Source organism: Ornithodoros turicata, chromosome 3 (genome assembly GCF_037126465.1).
Source record: "Ornithodoros turicata isolate Travis chromosome 3, ASM3712646v1, whole genome shotgun sequence".
Classification (NCBI taxonomy): domain Eukaryota; kingdom Metazoa; phylum Arthropoda; class Arachnida; order Ixodida; family Argasidae; genus Ornithodoros; species Ornithodoros turicata.
Genome location: NC_088203.1, coordinates 49,165,597 through 49,186,326, shown reverse-complemented (window position 1 = coordinate 49,186,326; position 20,730 = coordinate 49,165,597). Strand labels below are relative to the sequence as shown.

The 20,730-nt window shown below is 45.3% G+C and overlaps 1 protein-coding gene across 3 annotated transcripts in view; it reads left to right on the top strand.

The window, feature by feature from the left end:
- LOC135387031 (phospholipid-transporting ATPase ABCA1-like) overlaps positions 1–20,730 on the top strand; it is a 476,077-nt gene that overhangs the window by 418,162 nt on the left and 37,185 nt on the right. For all 3 annotated transcript variants that reach the window (XM_064616460.1, XM_064616459.1, XM_064616458.1), the window contains 2 exons: positions 12,868–13,331; positions 16,748–16,935. In XM_064616460.1, coding sequence (XP_064472530.1) covers positions 12,868–13,331; positions 16,748–16,935 — 652 coding nt within the window. The remainder of the gene's footprint in view (positions 1–12,867; positions 13,332–16,747; positions 16,936–20,730) is intronic.

The following is a 20,730-nucleotide window of genomic DNA, read 5'->3' as shown; positions in this document are numbered from 1 at the left end:
CTAAAGAAACCAAATGTGCTCTCGTGTGGTCCTGACGGAAAAGTAGTATCAACAAGGTTAGCACACTTATTTTTCAATTCCAAGTCTACGTACTGAAAACCATGCAGGTGCAGTCGATCATTCTCGTAGCTGTTGTGTAACGCGTATGCTTTCTTACATATCCCACAGAACCCTCCACTTTTTCAACCAAGTTATCTTTATGAGATCCTTCTGATGGCTTCTTACTAGGCTATGCCGCTCCGAAGCATTGAGATGACGAAGCGCCGTGGTAGCTGCACCTCAGCCTTCGAAAGATGAATCAGTCATTCCACACTGTGCTTACTGGCTTTGTATAGAGTCTGGCAAATCCGACAGACTTGGACTGCCTTTTTCAAGAAAGTTTGAAATGTAAGTATGTGTATATTGGTTTCACATATCCACCACATATTGAGCGTGTGTATGATTGTACTTTATATGCTACAGCGTATCAGCGTACATTATTATTCAACACGTAGTGTGGCAAACTCGACATCAGTCACACAAAGCCAACAATTGCCTTTTCTTCAATTGCTTATTTTTATCATATCATGTTTTTGTCTATATCTCAATTTACCAACCAACAAAGTATATTATTTTAGTATAATCGTCTGATATTTAACAAGTCACAGTTTTACCATGGTTTCGGCGCACTATAGCCCGAGTTGCTTATGTCTCATTAAATTGAATCATCTTCAACTCCCATTATTCAATTCAAGTGCCAGGTGGATATAATGATATGGCGAGATATATTTTTTGGCTGTCATCCTGGAATTGCTCATTTCAGAAGAATAGTCACCGTGAAGTTTGTTTTCGTTTTCAGAAACATTAAGAGGACTAAAACCAAACACTTTTCTTTCAGAGCATCCCTTATGCACCTGCATTTCAATTCCAATCTGTATTACAAGAATGACAGACCACTCAACAGAGATAAACATCTGAAACTGAAAGAGCTGGAATGAAGATACGTTAATCTGTGTCAAAGGTTCTTAGTATGTGTGCGAGTCGAGGACATAGGTCTCAAGCTTATTCCTGTCTTCAGAAGAGGTGACAACTATGCTCCTTCTATCTATTAACCAGCTCCACTTTTTAGGGTTCCCTGTAAACTAATGGAGCACATCATGTACTACCACGTTGTCAACCAAGTTGAGTCTGTCGTTTTCTTTTTTTAAATTCCAGCATGGCTTTAGAAAAGGGTATTCAGGCAAAACTAACGTAGTGGAATTCGTTCACAGCATTTCAAACTGTCTTGATTTCTGGGTCCACATAGATGTATTCTTTTTATTTTGTAAGGGCTTTTGACACTGTGCTGTATGCTCGCGTGTTGGCCAAAGTAGCCTAATTAAAATTTGATCCTGCTACCTGGATATGCAGTTTCTCAACTAACCGTAACTGTGTCGACAACTCGTGAGGAGCACCTATCGTATCGCCACCATGCAGCATTTGTTATGTTACAATCGCTTCAAATTTTAATCTAGTCAAAAGCAAGGCCTTTTGGTGATCGGTCTTGTATGATTACGTGCCCCTCCGTTATGTAACACCACACTGGGTTCTTCAACCTATGAGAGATAAATAAATATATTGCCAAGTAACTTGTCTACAAGGCTCGTTATTCCATTTCACCACACTACCACAAGCAGTTGTTAGAGTAGTGGCCCAGGGTATGAAGCTCGCCACTAATCATCATTCAAACAGAGTTCATAATGTAAAATCCTTTACTCAGAACACCGGCTTAACACAACAATTAAGCATAAAGAGAGTAAACGTAGCTCCATTTCAGAAGCCTGAGAACACTCAAAGCAATTAGTGTGCTAGCATCAGATATGGTGTACAGCATTACATATTTGCTTTTGCTAGGGCGCCTAAGAAGGGTGGATAGAAAGGCAGTTACAACCTGTTTCCACAAAAGACACTCAGATTCATTAGCAATTTCCTCCAAGAGAGCCAAGGCTTTTTCTAGATTACTAGAACATGGGTTCCTGGTTATAAATAACAAGAATTCATCTACCAGAAGTCAATGTTTCAGACACCCTGCTTTCCATCAACACTATTAAAAGCTGTGTCCCCCAAACCTGCACAAAATTCCTGGAGAGTCTTTACTGGACACTGTTGCTGTCCCTCTCACCAGGTGCTCTCTATGAACCCGATTCACAGTTCTGGATGCACTGCCTGAGCTAACTTCAGCATGCTTTCTCAACACGAATGGTAACTGCTATGAGGAGTGTTGTACTTACTGAATGCAACATGAAATGCTGTACCTTGACAGGTAATGTTGATATCCTTCTTAAGACCATAGAGAGATGTTCCTTGCTCCCTTTCTTCCAAATCTTACTATCAGACGCAAGCCCACTTGCCACCAAGCCAATGAGTTGTGCCTCACAGTCAGTGCAATCAATGGAATCTATCACTGAGGCTCAGAAAAGCTGTTTTCCATCGGGATATGATCCAGCACTGAGCCGTGAGTAGCCCCGTGAAAGTACCAGGGTTTCTTCGAATTTCAGATGTGCCAGCGTTTGTTTTCCTCCCCTCCTTCTTTTTATGTAGTAGCTGATTACTTTAGCCTTGTACTGCTTTGGAGATTGAAGATGTGGAGATGATGTAAGAGGTGGAACTAGGCTTTATGCAAAATGAGGCAAAGTGTGACTATGTACAAATCTTCTGAGAATGTTTATGTATCATTCACACAAAGAGAGGATACGTGATCTTTTTCCGGTTTTGATATTTATTTATTTATGAATATATCTCAAAGACCATTGCAGGCATTACATGAGGGGGGACATCAACATGGGTCACTTAACAAACACGGAAGTTACAAGGAACATACATTTTTGGAAGACAAGACTATTTTTTGTTCGTTCATCAGTCTTGCTGAAGAAATTGTTCACTGTAGCAATGGTACACAATGTCAGGAAAGGAGTGCTCATCTATCGTTCCGCAAGACTCATTAAAAAGGACTAGTGTTGTGTTTCAACACAACATGTTGAACTCATGAACCATGCATCATCCTGAGAGCTATAGATCATCCTAAATACAGATGCTGAATTATTTTAAATGTGATAGACGAGCTGTGCGAAGAGGTACCCCCAGTTAGGATCTTGGGTACTTGAAGCCTGTGGCATTTTCTGTGGGAAAGGCTTGCCAGACCCTCTTCACTGCACAGGCTGGGATGACCATGATCTTGTTTTTCCCAAGCTTGTGCCATACTCACCTTGCAAACTGGCGATATGCAGTGTATCTGCATCGTCTACACAGATGTACATAAAATATAGTTTAGACAAATAGGTAACCGGTTACAGTACAGTGTGTGTGCAATGTCATTTCTACATGTACCTGAGAGCAACTGCGGTTCACCTGCCCACACCTTGTACATTACTACACATGCTGTGTTCTTTTAGTACCCAACATTGTTTTACTTTTCACTGAATCGACAATTAAGAACACTCAATATCGCTAAAAACCTACGCTAAAACCTTATGCACAGGGCAATACATAAAAACGTGACTCAGGACACAGCACACTGACAATTACAAAATTGCCTATATTGGTTTTCTCCAGTTCAGAGTCGTGTACTGTATAGCCTTTTTATGTGCTGCGCCCTGTACTGGAGTTTTTAACGACTTTATTGCAGGACCAAACCAGTTTTGGGCGCCCAAATTTTAACATAGTTCGACAAGGACACATGTGACTTACTTGTGAATATAGTCGCTCATAGGTTAGCGCTGCCCACGGAGTTCAATATGCGACCTTCAGGACAGTCATATTGAAGAGTAGAAGTTGGAAATCTTTGTGGGTTGTAATGCACTCATACTGCAGTCATTCGGCAGTGTTTTCGAGCTCCTTGCAGCACAAGCATTCGATCTCCTTCGGCATTATGACACCAGCCACACCGTCACCATGAACAGCAAGTGCGCATTAGATATCAGAACACGAAATTTCTGATAATGTTTACATGTTCGATCACAGTGTGCGTTAAAAAGCTCATCGCTTACCTGAAGACAGGCGACTCATGCTGTTTGCTTCATCTGTGACTGATGTTCGTAGAGCTCTAACTTCGTCTCGCATTCGCGGCATCGGCGACGTTTCGAAAGCCTACCGAGCTGTTCAGCACGCAGAATTTTCTTCTCGATCGCAGAAAGGTCAGAAACAAGTTCCGGGCTCGAAGTCTCCGCATTTCTTCCTTCGACGTCCATATTGAAGATCGCTCTCCGGACGGATGCCGGCTCTCTCACAAACTCACTAACAACAGAACTTCCGGTCCGGGCGCCCAATGAAACGTGGCCCTCGTGATTTCGTCACACACACGGAAATTGGCGGATGTCCACTGCAAAGAGGCTAGATTTCGGCCTCGATTGCGCGAGTTGAGGGGGAAAAGCGAAGCCGGTTTTCAGCTCCCCGTTTGGCAAACTTTGCCTCCGCGCACAGCCAAAATATTTCGCGTGTGGCTTGGAGGTATATTATACCTTCGTAATAGATGCAAACGAAGATTTGTCGAACTTCTGGTCAGAGTCCCTTTAAGGACAGGGTCGAAGCTACCGTTTCCACGAGCGACACCGTCGCTTACGCGCGACCGGTTCGCCAGCGCCGTGACTACCAAACTCTCATCGCTAATGTTACGTCACGTCACATACCAGGTGCGCTTGTTCCCGAACGTTCTCGCTACCGACACGGATCGCAATAGCGAGGCGAGAGTCGCTGTGCGTGATTGAAAGGTGGATCGGTCGTCGTCGTCTTTCTCACAATTTTAACGACATACCTGACTGCATTGCCTCCTCTATTCGACTCTACGCCGATGCTTGTACAATTTACTGTGTAATAACCAGTCCGTCTGACGTTGACATCCTTCAGTCCGTCCTAAACCCATTACTATCATGCAGATCCGCGTGGTTAACGAAACTAAACATTGATAACTAAGTATTGAAAACACTGCCGCACGTGCAGTTCATCACCCATTCCATGTACACGACTATCAATGACATTCTGGAGTATGTTAGGGCGGTTTCACACTAACGTTTTCATCGTCCGCGCTTTTAACGGGCGAGAAATGGGCCTATTAAAGTGTACGCTGGTATTCACAGATGCACTTTCGTTCGCGGACAGTGTAGGCGTGCCGAGCAACTCTCTGCATGTCGTATTGTCGCACGGTACCTTGTGTTTCTTTTTTTTTTTTTTACGCACTCCACCCGCCGTATAGGTACGCCCCGATACCAATAAAAATAGGAGAGGGAAGTGTTATTTGACGTAGTTCACTCTCAAGGACAGCGCCATTACAAGATATACGCGATACACCAGTTTATGGTGTTTCTGTTGAATTGTAAGGTCCGTCTTTTTGGCTTGCTTTGCGCCATTCCGTGATTTCACGCTACGACTCTCCGACCTTCGTACCGTATAATTTTTGCCTGCTGTTTCTGCGATAAATCATTCACAAGAGTAATTGTGGCAAGGAGGAAACGTTTTTAATTTAACGTTAATTAACGTTAACGCAGTCCTCTGTCAACACACAGGCAAAAGTATAAGTTGTGCATATACAAATACGGATATCGAACAATATGAAACACCAACATCCATGATTGTCGCGCGATCTGAACACCGGCACAAACCGGGGCGGTGTTGACAAGAGCCACGCGAAGGAACTTCCAGCCATCGTAAGAGCTCTCGCTCCGCTTAAGGACAGGGTCGAAGCTACCGTTTCCACGAGCGACACCGTCCCTTACGCGCGACCGGTTCGCTAGCGCAATGTTATGATCGCTGATGAGGCAACATGGATATGTATTTGAAACAGAGAGGCAACGAAATTCCAACGTCCAGATATTGTTGAGGAGCGTGAACGATAGAAGATGCATCCAAACGGGATATGATACACGAGAAACATATGGCAAACGGCCAGAAACGCATATGCTGTAATATCCACGGAGCGGGCACACTGGCTCGGACAGTGTGAACCTTGAGAAATGCTGTTACGTTTTCTACCAGCTACAAACGTCGATGCGACACGGAGGAAAAGCTTTGTAGTGTGAAAAGGCACCGAGCTAAAGGCGAGTTCCGTTTGTTCACTACCTGAAAGACGTAGGTGTTATATCTGCAAGGCGAGAGGTTCGGCACTCCATGACAGAAGACGGCGGAGATGTGTTCATATGCAGAGGAGGTGGTATTCCCCTACATGAGCCCTGACCGGCGATGATAGAATGTCCCAGCGTGCAGATGGCCGCGGCCTCACGCTAGGACGGTGCCGGTAGCAAGCCGGCTGGCAAGCGCAGTGCCGCGTGCCAGCACAGGCACGTCTTCATTGTCTTCCACGGGCCGCCACATCACTCCTCCCCTCAGACGCGGAGCGGTGTAGAGCTAGCGGTTGAGGTCCGCGTCGATACACGAAGAGGAGAAACAGTGGCGACACGTGGAACAGGGACGGCTGCACTTGCGTCTTGTGCTGAACGGGCAGAAGTAGCGGATGGATGGTGCGGACAAGAGCTAGCCGGGAGGGTTCCAGGGGCGGGCCGACGTAGAGAGCAGGCAGGTAGGTCGAAGTGATCAAGAGAGTGAGGCGACAGAACCGCGAACGGTTCGTGAGCGGTGAGCTAGTTGTGGCGCCAAGGAGAGTGCCGGGGAGGACCATCGCGAAGCGCGGGGAGACCGGGAGTAGAACACAGTGGTCCGGGGGAAAATTGGCCCGGTGCCTCTTGACCGCAATTGGATGGACTGCCAGCACGCTGTATCGAAGCCTGGTGGGCAGGCAAGGCGGGCAGGGTTCTTGGGACTGGCATGACGATGAGGATGGGGCCATGCATTCGCCAGCAGCGTACCGCGAGCAGTATGAGAGCGTGATGCTCGGGAAGGTGCCGCTGGTGAAAGCCCGAGGAGTGCAATCGCGAAGCTCGTTAAGTGAGCCGCGGCGAATTGACGTCGTCGCCTTGCGGTTCCTGGGTAGAATGATGCACCGTACCTTCGGAGACTGCTTCGGACGTGGGCTTGCAGAAATTCGGGATGATATTGGGCCGAATTGCGCCAAAAATGGTATTCTTTGTTCGAGTCGCCAAATGTAGAGGAGGTGGTATCCCTCTACATGAGTCCCGACCGGCGATGACGGTATGCCACGGAGAGGCGATGACGGTGGCCTACTCCATGGCCGCGCCGGTGGAACTGAGGCAGGTGCTCCATGCAGACGTCGTTACGGCAGAGTCATCCTAACTTTTCAACCCCAATCCCTCTGACACACCGAATCACCCTCGGATTTCAGAGCTTCATCGTTCACGAATATATAGAAGGTTCCACGCAGTGCTATAACTGTCAACAATTTGGCCATGATCCTCGAAACCAGCCAAACTGAACCAGCTGTAAGTCCGGCATCCTGCGTGAAGACCGCCGCCAGAAAACGACATCAAGGTCGGATATTAGGTCACTCTTCTGACGCTCCCCGCATGAGAAGACAGTTCCCAAGCAAGCAATGGCCGATGGCCGACTGTTGGCAAAAGGTCGGGTGACAGTTGGCCAACGACTCTTTTGGCCATCCAACGTTGACGCAACGTTGCATAGTGATAGGCAGACCGAGGATTGAAAAGCCGTCGGCCAGGGCACAGATCCGCATCAAGAAACGAGCTCGTTGGCCAAGCACTTGCCAAAGCTTAGACCAATCTCGCCTGGGGAAGAGGGTAACGCAGAATGGTGTAGCGCTACGTAAGTTCGACTTTCGAACGACCAAAGGAATTTCTCAAAATCTAAAGTAGTATGAAACAGAAGCGTTACCTTCATGGCGAGTTAATATGACAAGAAATTCATAATTTGAGTGCAGTTCGTGTACGCGCCAAATTACACTTAGACACCTCACCCTTCATTTTGACTCACACGGGAACAGGACTCTCGAATTTGCGGAAGCTCGTGAGATAAGCTATGTATAGTATCTGTTTTTCCTCAGGAAACACACATGCCGTTGTGCGTTTGGTGGTATTGTGGTCTCCGGCATGTTACGAGCTTTTTTTATACCTTTAAAAAGCTCTCTCTTTTTTTACATTTTGAAACGTTGTGCTCACTTGATGTGGGAAATACGAGCAAAACAAACAAATAATGATATATCGTTACCGCGAGAGAATTGAGTATGACAATGAGCGACGCCGCATGAACGCTTTGGTCTGTATCTCGGCACAAGCTTGGCACACCGTAGGCTGGCCAATGCTTGGCAAATTATTGGCTAGGGTACAGATCCGTATAAAAATCAAGCTTGTTGGCCGATGATGTACCAAGCAAGGCCAGGTAGGCCAGTTTAAGTATTGCCAAGCTTGGCCCAACCTTTGTTTGTTGCTTGGGTTACCACCAAACACCAAACCTGTCCTTTGACACTCTTCTTTGCGGTACTCACGGCAGTCAAGGCTTCCTGCAATTCAACATCTTTCTGGCATTGGCTGGGGCCGTGATCAACGCTTCCTTTTAGCCATTCACACCGCTTTGGTGACGGTGACTGTGGTTTAGAGCCTTCCAGTCTTGCACAGGGTTTCTACAACGTCGTTAAATACCCTTCGGACCCTGTTCGCCCGAAGCCTTGGTCGTTGCCTTGGAGTTCCAAGAATGGCTTAAACACGGCAAGTCCTAGCTGAAGCTGGTGAACTCCTGGTGGATGTCCTCCGTGAGCGGGAAACGGCTCGACACTTCCTACAATTGCCGCCGCACATTCCCATTCACCCACTCCTCAGGAAAATTAGATACCGTTCTGAAAGTCATTTCCACGGCGTAGCGCATAGGCAGAGCGCAGGCTAGGCTCTAACTGGCTTCAGACCTAAGGGCGGCATACCGCCGAACGCGCCCTGGTCTCTGCCTGTACCACCCACCTTCGCACGTTTTCCAGACCTCCAGGACGTCAGAGATCAGGTTCCCCCTCAAATCGTTCGAGCCCATTTTTATGTTCTCATAGACGCAAAGTTTTCTACCTCTGCCGCAGCATACACCCGTGGCGCATCTCGAAATGCCAAGTCCGCGGCGGCATTGGCCTTCCTATCCGAAGGCGTAGTCGCCTTTCCCATTAAACCTCATCCACAGCTGCGGAACTCTATGCCATACTTTTCTTTCTGCAGCACATTGTTCACTTTACCCCACGGAATTGGGTGTATTCACAGACCCAACAAAATTCTGGCATTCGAGGCTCCTCGGTTGGTTATGCATGTGTTGATGGCTTACAACCTTGTCTACGAAGCAGGCCACAGGCTCGTTCTCCAATAGGTTGAAGCCCATTGTGGTTTCGAAGGCAGTGAACCGGCTGGCAGCGCCGCCAAAGGAGCCCTCGGGTCTTGGAGACGGACGCGTATTGCACTGCTGAGAGGAGAATTGCTCTGCGTCGGTCCGTAGGTCAACTGACCGCTGACATTCTCAGCCCTCCCCCATCCGCCATGCTGAGCAGAGTTGATCCAGCGCTCGCTTTCCGCATGCCTGCACATATCTCTCGTCAAGATGCCGCATTACTTCATCGAATGCGTCTCGATGTGGCCTTCACAGCACAGTGGCGCCACCGCTTGAGACAAGTTGCCTATCCCCGCTGCAGCCACTGCGGTGCTGTTGAAGAGATAGAGCACATTCTTCTCCATTGCCCACACTACCAAGCTTCCCCAATCGTACTCTGCGGGTCCCTTAACGAGCGAGACTCTCGCCCCTCTCACAAAATTGCTTGGTCCCTGGCAACATCCAAGGCTCCCTCAAGGCTCTCTTCACATTTCTGGCCACCATAGGACTTCGATTCTTATTATGCAGGCGCTCATTATTTCACTTCCCAGATCACCACCAGCAATGGGGTGGAGTATCTCCCCCGGCGATGAAACTCCCCCGTCATCGTCTCGTAATAAAGTCGTTGTTTTGTTTCGTGAACATCGCTTACAATAGGCCGTGGGGGAAATTTATCGTGACGAACACACCACTTGCGAGGAAAAACAGTAGTGGACATGGCGTACACGAACACCAGTGAGCACCACTGTGAGCACACATTTCATCACCGAGGAAAGAAAGCGGTCCCAACACGGAAGCATTTCACGCGAAAGACAAAAACGTCACGTAAGTGTGAAACCGGCCTTACACCCCTCAAGTATCTTTGTGTTCGCATATCATGTAAGCTTTTATTCTTTGGCTTTATACCGCGCTCCTTCTATCAAACTCCATCAAGTGGTAAGTTTACGTCTGTGCATGTCACATATTCGCCCAAACCTGGAATATGGGGTCTCCGTCTAGGACACTGGCAGTGATAGCCTTATGAAGGTACTTGAATCTGTGCGTTTTATTTTACCCAACTACAGTCGAGCAGTAAGTGTCTGATCTATGAATAATATATACGGGATTACCGCAGCTATTTTCACGTAGGAAAGTTACTATTTTATGTTTATTCCACAAACTATATTACAATAACGACCAAATGCCAGACTTGTACGTATCTTGAGTACCTACTCAAAATACAGTATTTTAAATACTTTTTCTGGTATTTTGGTACTCTACTCAATACTTTTTTGCGACAAGTATTATTAATGTACTTAAAATAGTTTTTTCGGTATTTGCTACTCAGTACTCAAAATACTTTCCTTCCTCGTCAAGCCATATCCAGCACGCTTCCCGCCGTGCCGAGATTTTCAGCTCGCTGGAATTTAACCCCCTTTTTCTTTGTTGTTCTTTTTTTCGGGACTTCGCGAATCTGTCATTTATCCTCTTGTACAATAGGCTGGTCCCAAGCCTGGCCTTGCTTCTCAATAGCCAGCTTCGTCAGAAAACCGTTCCTATTCATATTGCCAGGTGAATCACCAGGGGATTAGGTACAAGATATCCCGGCGTTTATTTACTTGGTCATCAAAGCAATAAACACGTGCCAGAGGTTGAAAGACCCAAACCGACATACAGGAGGGATTACGAAGTTTTGGGTCAGAACATATCAACAAACTTTACTTGGGTTCACCAAAGTTCACCAAACATTACTTGACACCAAGACGTTGCAAATGAAAGATATGCATGGCTGATGAAGTTTATTCCTTTCATTTGTAAGGCCACGTTCAGAATACGCGTTTCATTTACTGCTAATACTAAAGTACTTTAAATAGTATCTTAAACACTTCTTAGAGTATTTAGTACTCTACTCAAATTAATTTCAGTTTTGAGTATTTTGTACTCTATTTTAAATACTTTTTCCGTAGAGTATTTAGTATCTTATGTTAAATACTTTTGCGCAGTATTTTGTACAAGTCTGCGCCAATGCAGCCCACCTACTTGTCATCACCTGATTACACCTCCCACCCCGTCGACAGTTCACTAAAGATACGAGTTCATTTCACTAAGAGAAAATCATTTTTTCATTCTTTCTACATCCATACAGCATTAGAGTGGAACTCTCATCCACGTAACATCGTCACCATTCGGGACAGGTGCACTTTTAAAGACGCGTTAACAGCTTGCTTTGTTAACTGTTTCTATCTATGGCACGCATGTCAGTTGTTTTGTATAACATTTGTACGTGCTACTGGGGGGTTCCCGAAATCCACCATTAAGAATAAACCGCTTAAGAATAAAACATTCAAGAAGAAACCGCTTAAAAAATACACGGTTAAACATATAGGTCCTAAAATAAACCGCTTACTATACCCGCTTATAGATCACTGTTTAATAATCCGGCATTAAAAATAAACTGTTTCAAAATCCCCTCACCATCTAGCACGAAGACAGATTCATTGCAATTTGCACCGGGTTAGATCAGGTTATGTTAGGTTACTTTAGTTCGGCTTCGGTTAGTTTGGATAGTTTAGGCTCGTTTGGTCCTGTGAGGTTAGTATAACCCCCTTGCTTGCAATTCACCTTGATTTGGGCCATACCACATGATTATAGCAACTGTAGGGTGGATTTGGGGGGATTCTGAAACGATTTATTTTTAACGATATATTCTTAACCGTGGATTCCTTAGCGTTTTTATTTAAACGGGGATATTTCGGCGATTATTACTGTGCGTTGATTTTGAAGCGTATATTCTGGGAGATAAATTTTTAACAGTGGGTACTTACGCGTTTATTTTTGAAAGATTATTTTTAATCGTTTCAAACGGGATACACCCGCGCTACTGTGGTACTTAGTTGTGTATTTGACAAACGTGTATATTGTGTATTGTTTAATATTATGTTCTCTAGTAATACCTGTTTTTGTATAACTATTGTTGATTATTTTGGTTCCTTTTTTTCTGTCAGCATTGAGCATATCCCCCCTGTTTAGGATGAAGAAGCTGTCCCGAAAAAGATGGAGAGAAAGGGGGGCGTGTACCTGGGGGAACACTTGCACGTTTTTCTAATAGAAGTAGTAAAAGGTTGCACGTAGACGGTCGACAAAAGGGAGAGGGCGCAGACTAACTGGTGCATGACGATGAAAGAACGAATAACTGGGAGACACGGGACACGCAGACAAACATAAAAAAGTTATCAACTGTTTAGAACTTTTCGGGGTTTGCGTGTCCCGTTTCATCAATTGTTCGTAGAACATAGGATGAGCTGGGACAGCCTCCTTCCGATCTTAACATAGGCCCATCCGGACTATAATGCCCTCTTGGCCTTGAGTGCATATAAGCAAGTGACTAAAAAAATACATAAATAAATAACGCAGCTCTGTCGAAATATGGAAAACGGAAAGAAAAGTCAGTCATAGTAAACGTCCGACGTGTAAGGGGAGAGCGAAATACGTAATATTTTGTGCATCGAAAGCGACAGAGGCTACTATTCTAAAACTTCCCTGCTATTTCCAACAATGGTGCGGGTTGACGAAGGCTCTAAACCTAGGAGGGAGAACCCAGATAAGCTGGATAAACTAGAGCGAGATGGTTATTTCTTACAAAGAGGATTTTCTTACTTTTTTTTTTTTTTTCAGAGGCGCAGAACGGTAAGGCAGGTGACGATCTCATGCTGTCGCCACTATCCCTTGCTGCGGATGCAGTTGGTCAACAGCTTATCATCATGGTGATTGAAGGAATCCTGTTTCTTGCGGTCATACTCCTATTGGACAGTCGTTCTCGACGTTGGAATACAGAGGGCGAAGTGCAAGTGTTAGCAGACAGCGATGCTGAGGCAGAGCGGGCGCTTGTCGAGCAAGCAGTAGCAAGCCAAGGGGTCTCTCGGTACACACTTGTGGTTCGTCGCCTAAAAAAACAGTATCCGAATGTAACAGCTGTGCGTTCTCTGTGTTTCACCGTCCACAATAAAGAATGCTTCGGCTTGCTCGGCGTGAATGGGGCTGGGAAGTCGACGACCTTCCAAATGTTGACCGGATTGGTGACTCCAACTGCCGGGGACGCATATATGGGCGACATGGTCATGAGCAAGGGAGTTCGACAGGTTTGTTACCTTTTCCTACGTATGGTGGTATCTTCAGCTGGTTCTGTCTCTCTTGCGAGCCAAAGCGGGAGAGTACGGCTCTCGCCCTGAACTCGACGGGGAGGAACAACACCCGAACCGAACACTTCAGCAATCCTCTGCGCAGAATCAATAAATAACTGAACGCAAGTTTTCTGCAATGTAGAATAATAAAAATATATAGGACTTGAATCTCACTGCAGCCACGCTGACGCGACAATAGGTTTCTCCTAGAAGGTCGCACAGTGGTATGGCCATACCCTTCTACATCTTGTAACCACTCTAATAAAACTGGTGGGAGCCCTTAGAGCACTTCCAACAGGAGTAAACGATCGAGAACAAGCTTGCGAGTGCAGAGAGAGCACACTGTTGCCAACTAAACTGTTGCCAAGTGCGTCGCCGAATAGACCTCTACCTGTTTGTAAACAAATGACGTCATAATGTTCGACAGCGCCACGAGTTTGGTAGAGTTGAACTATACGTTCAAAGCTAGCGGCGAACAAGGTCGCGCCTGAAAGCCACGGTCTTGAGGGGATTACGATGGTCTCTGAAAGGGACGCGACCTTCGGTCCTACTTTCTTTCAGCTCATTCGTGGAACCCAGCTTTCCCCTTTCGATCTGTCTACTAACGTCGTGATGACGTTTGTCGGGTAGAGGTTTATGGCTCTATAGCCAGCGGAGATGAGTCGAAGATATCACAAGAGTCATACTGGCTCAAATGTCCGAAGTGAGTGGCTCGGCCGTCACGATCGCTATAGTATTTTTATTTTATTTTATTGCACCTTTTTGTGATGTTCCCCTTCAGTTGATGGCACATTCGCAAAATTCCGCTTCGCACCGTTCACCTACCAGGCGGCGCCAAACATTGTTCGTCGGATAGGAAACCTTTCATCATTCCGGGATTTCCCTCGTTTGAAATATTCGTTGGGTTTACAAAATTCCACCGTGGTTGTGCATGAGGGGGCCAGTCCACCTCAGGAAATTCTCGCTGGGAGAGAACGATGCCAGAGTCAAAGCCCACTGCGACAAAGTAATTTTTTTTACAATATCATCAACGCGGCACCCGTGCGCAATTATTTTTTATTTGTTCCACATCACATCGACGTCAGAGAAAAAAAGAAAATAATATCAGGGCTCTAGCTCCAAGTAGCTTTTCTGAAAATAAAATCTCAAAGTTCCGTTTTTTTGGTAAAACGCGTATGTTCGGCTTAAAGGAGTACAGAAGACCATCCAAAAATTTTCCAGATTGAGACGTCTGATGAAAGTGTGTGCGTCGTTTTACCGAATAGCGCGTAAGGTTTTGATGTGTGCTATTCGTTTACCAGAAAAAAACGGGTGGTTACACTAATAAATCTTTAAGAATAAATCCTTTAAGAAAAACTATTTGAAAATATATTGTTTTGCAATAAACCGCATAAAATTCCCCAATAAAGCATAAACCGCGCAAAAATTCCATCCCAAAAACAATCGCTCAAGAATCCGGCATGAAAATATATCGATGCGAAATATATCGTCACAAATAAACTGTTTAAAATATGTCCTGTAGTCCAACACGATGGCGGAGTGATAGATCTGTATCTCAACGCAAAGACTGTAAAGGCAGTGAAAATGACTTCTGTGAAAAAAATAAACTGCCGGTCGTTCTAAATGTCCATCCCGAGACCAAAACATAGCGCAATTACTATAGGCGAAGATATTCCAAACGCCGGGCGTCATAACTGGAGAATGAAGGAGGGCCCCGAAATCCACCATTAAGAATAAACGTTTAAGAATAAAGCATTCAAGAATAATCCGCTTAAAAATACAGCGATAAAAATATGTCTCCTATAACAAACCGTTTACTATCCCCGCTTAGAGATCACCGTTTAATAATAATCCGCCATTAAAAATAAACTATTTCAAAATCCTCTACCATCTAGCTCGCAGGCGGACTGATTGCAATTTGCGCCGGGTTAGATCATATTAGGTCAGTTTAGTTCGGTTTCGGTTAGTTTGGGATAGTTTAGGCTAGTTTGGTCCTGTGAGGTTAGTTTAAGCCGCGTGCTTGCAGTTCATGTTGATTTGGGCCATACAACATGACTCTAGCAACTGTAGGGTGGATTTGGGGGGATTTGAAACGATTTATTTTGAACGATATATTCTTAACCGTGGATTCCTTAGCGTTTTTATTTAAACGGGGATATGTCGGCGATTATTTTTGTGCGTTGATTTTTAAGCGTATATTCTGGGAGATATGTTTTTAACAGTGGGTACTTACGCGTTTATTTTTGAAAGATTATTTTAATGGTTTCAAACGGGATACACCCAGAATGAAAATTGTCAACGACTTAGCGCAACGGGAAATAGCAATTTATTTAGAAGTTTCGTCTCCTTTGCGGGAGACATCTCGAGGGCGTTTCTTTTTATTGCCTCATAACGAGTTTTTTTTTTAAATCTGGTAGCGGCAGCTTGCAGCCCCGATGGAGTCCGCGCGGCCTTGATCCAACTTTCCCACAAAACACTCTACTTTCGGCATGTTTGTCGACCGCCGGCGAGCCATGTCTCACAAGATTGTGCATTTTGGATTGTCGAAAACGCAAGACGCCAATATTGCGCAAATTTCAGAATGCTCAGAGCTCGCGAACAGCAGTAGAGGCAAACACGAGATAGAAAAGGGGCAATTCACAAAGTTACACAAGAAGTTACGGTGTGCGGCAGGAACCCAAGCAGCACAATGTACTGAAAGTCGAGTGCAATAGGGGTGGACGTGTAGGTGGAAGGCCTTGAACAGGCTCGTGCAACTAAAGAGCATTGATAAGACACATACCGTCCACCCCTATTGCACTCGACTTTCAGTACATTGTGCTGCTTGGGAAGCGCTGGACGCTGAAAACCAGTTAAAAAAGCCTTCAGTGAGGAGCTGTCGACTGCTGTTTATGTGATTTGGACCAAATAAAGAATAATTGTGCACGGCTGCCGCGTTGATGAAATAATAAAAAAGAAAAAAAAAAGACGTTGTCGCCACTGGGCTTTGATTCTTGCGTCGTTCTTTCCCAGTGATTTTTGTCGAAGGTGTATGACGATTTCCTGAGAGGTGGACTGGCCCCTTCTCTGCACGAGCACGGTGAAGTTTTCAAAATTGAACGAATAGTTCATACGCGGGAAATCCCGGAACGAAGAATGGTTTCGAGTCCTGCGAACCTGTTTCGCGCCGCCTGGTGGGAGAACGGTGCGAAGCTGAAGTTAAATATTTTGCGAATGTGCTATTCAACTGAAGGGGAACATCACAAAAAAATACTATCGCGATCTGTGATGGTCGAGTCACCGACGTGGGACGTTGGAGCTGGATGACTCATAAAATGTTCTCAGTCGATGTTTGGTGTCCATTCACTCTTCAGTGTTCTCCTTCTTCATTACAGTGGCAGTCTAGAATTGGCTACTGTATGCAGTATGGCGGCCTTATTGCACAGCTGAACGCGTTTGAAACCTTGTACCTATTCGCTCGCCTACGTGGGGTACCCGAAAAGGACATCGGTACCCTGGTCGGCAGCATGATCAAGGTTGTGGATTTGTCGCTGCACGCGCGAAAGGTTTCTGGCAGTTATAGGTAAGCATAGTTTCATTCATTGATTGCAGCTCGAGGATGATCCTAAGCAGCGACTTGGGCTTTTCTGGGCGATCTGGGCCGGCATTTTTTTTTCTTTTTTCGTTTTGCAAAGCAATCATTTTACCAGTTCAAAGTTATATTTGCTGAGGGAAATTTATTGGCAGAAGAAAAGGAAATAAAATAAAAGGGGAGAGGTAAGCCATGCAGCACGCCGGCTTGCTATGACATTTGCAGCCGTTGTCAGATATTTGGTGGCTACGCTCCAGCATATCTCAAAGAAGTGAGTCTCTTGAGCGCCTGAGAGTGAGAAGCCCCTTGAGCGCCTTTATTCAGTCTACAACCATGTGACTACTCCCAATCTGCCGTAGCTGATATTTACATCTTCGAAAACGGAAACCACATATGATCATGTTCAACATTTCTGGTGTTTGTCTCAGAAACTAGGGCACTATGTCGGAAGAAATTTTACATGTGGTGTGTATGGGCAACTTCCTGTCGACCGCAGCTGTTGTCCTGAACTCAGTCTCTGACTTTTTACAACTGGTGCATTCCACGCTAACTGATACAGCTGTGCTACTCGACCATCGCCGATTGTTACGAAAAATAAAATAAAATAATCTGAGTTCATTGTGGTGGTACACAAATACGGGCCCAAATATTAGCTTCAAACACTGCCGCGTTCCGGCGCTGGAGAGCTCTGAATTTTGTCCCTAAGGGGCTCTTGAGCAAAAAACATACCCCCCTATGGAGGCCTGTCGTTATCCTTCTACTGCACCGAAGAAGCTCCAAATGTTCTACAAATACCACGACACCTATTGACCGAGTCCGAGTGTGCCGCGAAATGTCGAATCTGGGGAATTCTGGGAAATACATCAAAATTTGCCCTAATTCCACATTTTGTTTTATAAAAATAACTACAACCTCTAACAAAGACAACATTTTAAGGTAAAAGGACATCAGGGTTACCTTCTAATAAAAAATAATAACCCTTTTCTCAGCGATGCAGGTGTTTCAAAAACTCATCGTAAAATCACGGAAATCGTTGAGTTTCGCGCATTGGAATGATAAATTTTTCAACGCCGATAAAAAGCTAGAAAGGCATGCCTCGCATAAAATTCTTGAAGAACACCTCACTTATGCGTGCATAAAAAATAGCAAAGCAGTTTTTCTTAAGCTGAACATGTAGCTAAAGTAGCAGTTTATCCGGGCGGTCACAGCTTAGGGATGAGCGCTCGTAAGGCCGCTTTCCCTGGACAGAACGACGGGGCGCCAGTGAGGCGACGGAGAGAAAGACCTGAGGAAAAGACTGAGGAAAGAAGGAAAGACAATGCAAGATGGTGGCATGACATGTAACGCGTGTGTGACGGTGTCACGGCTTTTCTGTCTTTAAACAGTTTACACACGTTTATCCTATAATAATGTATCCCGGAGGTCAATAAATTCATCCGGTGAGCCTTACAAATTAATATTTTTCGGTAGCACACTTGTAAGGGTTTGCAGCGCGGTCACCGGCAGTACACGTTTCTGTTGCTTATGCACAGAATGCAGGCAACAAATACTGTATCGAAATCGAATAGAGGAATGTTCAACTACTAAATTATTCGCAGCATGTTGGAGCCATTTTAATAGTTTCTTAATCAAGAAGGACGGAATGGAAGTCCCATGTGTAGACCCAAGAGTTTCCTGATCAACCCTGTCACCACTATTATAATATTAGTATCGGCATTTACTTGTCCTGTTGACATATATGCACCTTCACACCTTAGGGAAAGTAAACAATATTACCGTGCTAATGCGGCGTAGACAGGCATCCACTTGCAGGGGCGGATTTCGGGGGGCAGGGGGTTGGGACACCGTCCCCCATACGGCTGTGTTCCTTATGCAAAAACCCTATCTCCTGGATGATGCTGCGCCGCAAAGCATGCAATATCACGCCCCCCCCCCCCATGACAGACCCTTAAATCCGGCCCTGTCCACTATGCATGGTGTCTGGGGCAGCAATCTTCTGTCTGGTCCCGCACACGTATCGACGAATGACTCACAAATATCAAAATATCACACAAAGCTGTATGTTAACACGAAGAGCTCTGCAGAAAACGAATACTTCACTTTGGCAGACGTTCGCCGCACAGCACAGCAAATAATCGCACATGTATGGTATTAAGTCAAGGTACGGCATCAAATATACGCGTGTGTGCCAAGATTTTCAAAATATGTGTTGTTCGCGTATACCTTGCACATACAGTCACAGTTCTGCAAATATCAGTGTGAGAGCTAACCTCATATGAGCAACTTTTGTCGTCACCATAAACAAAGAAGTGTTCTGTGGAGCTCTTGCAAATGCTCATGTGGACGTCAGCTTGTGCATTACAGTTTATAGTTCCACTTCCAACGGAGCTGTTGCTCGTCTGCAATACTCACATGTGAATACCACGGGACTATCGGAGGAGAAACTCAAACCTGGTGTGGCTTCAGACTACTAACCGGCATTCCATAATGTTCGATATATTTTTGAAAACAATGAATAGTGGGATAGAGGTCTATGACGCATTTTCGTGCTTTCTTTATATATATATATATATATATATACTCATTGAACGATGCGACAGCACCAGAGGACACGTGTTTTGCCGTGTTTGCGGCTCGTCGGCCCTGGGTAGCTGCGCATCGTTCGGGATTGGCAAACCAGGCGTCACTCAGCGAGCGAAGTTTGAATTTCAAACACGTCTAGCATCATTTACTTATTTTGTTAATGGCTTTTCCCCCTCTTTATAATTCACTGGCTTGCACTGTGGCATTGAGGAGTGCTCAGTCACCCTCCCAGGTGTATATCGCTCGCTGAGTGACGCCTGGTTTGCCAATCCCGAACGATGCGCAGCTACCCAGGGCCGACGAGCCGCAAACACGGCGAAACACGTGTCCTCTGGTGCTGTCGCATCGTTCAATGAGTATCTGTTTCTCTACGTGCAGCCATAGAAGCCATTTTAATCTGTAAGTTTGAATTTCAAACACGTCTAGCATCATTTACTTATTTTGTTAATGGCTTTTCCCCCTCTTTATAATTCACTGGCTTGCACTGTGGCATTGAGGAGTGCTCAGTCACCCTCCCAGGTGTATATCGCTCGCTGAGTGACGCCTGGTTTGCCAATCCCGAACGATGCGCAGCTACCCAGGGCCGACGAGCCGCAAACACGGCGAAACACGTGTCCTCTGGTGCTGTCGCATCGTTCAATGAGTATCTGTTTCTCTACGTGCAGCCATAGAAGCCATTTTAATCTGTAAGTTTGAATTTCAAACACGTCTAGCATCATTTACTTATTTTGTTAATGGCTTTTCCCCCTCTTTATATATATATATATATATATATATATATATATATAGATACTCATTGAACGATGCGACAGCACCAGAGGACACGTGTTTCGCCGTGTTTGCGGCTCGTCGGCCCTGGGTAGCTGCGCATCGTTCGGGATTGGCAAACCAGGGGTCACTCAGCGAGCGATATACACCTGGGAGGGTGACTGAGCACTCCTCAATGCCACAGTGCAAGCCAGGGAATTATAAAAAGGGGGGAAAAGCCATTAAAAAAATGAGTATCTGTTTCTCTACGTGCAGCCATAGAAGCCATTTTAATCTGTAAGTTTGAATTTCAAACACGTCTAGCATCATTTACTTATTTTTTTAATGGCTTTCCCCCCTCTTGATATATATATATATATATATATATATATTACCACACATAGAACGGAAGATATAAGCAATTTTCTAGAAGTGGTCACACCCTCGCCAACAGGA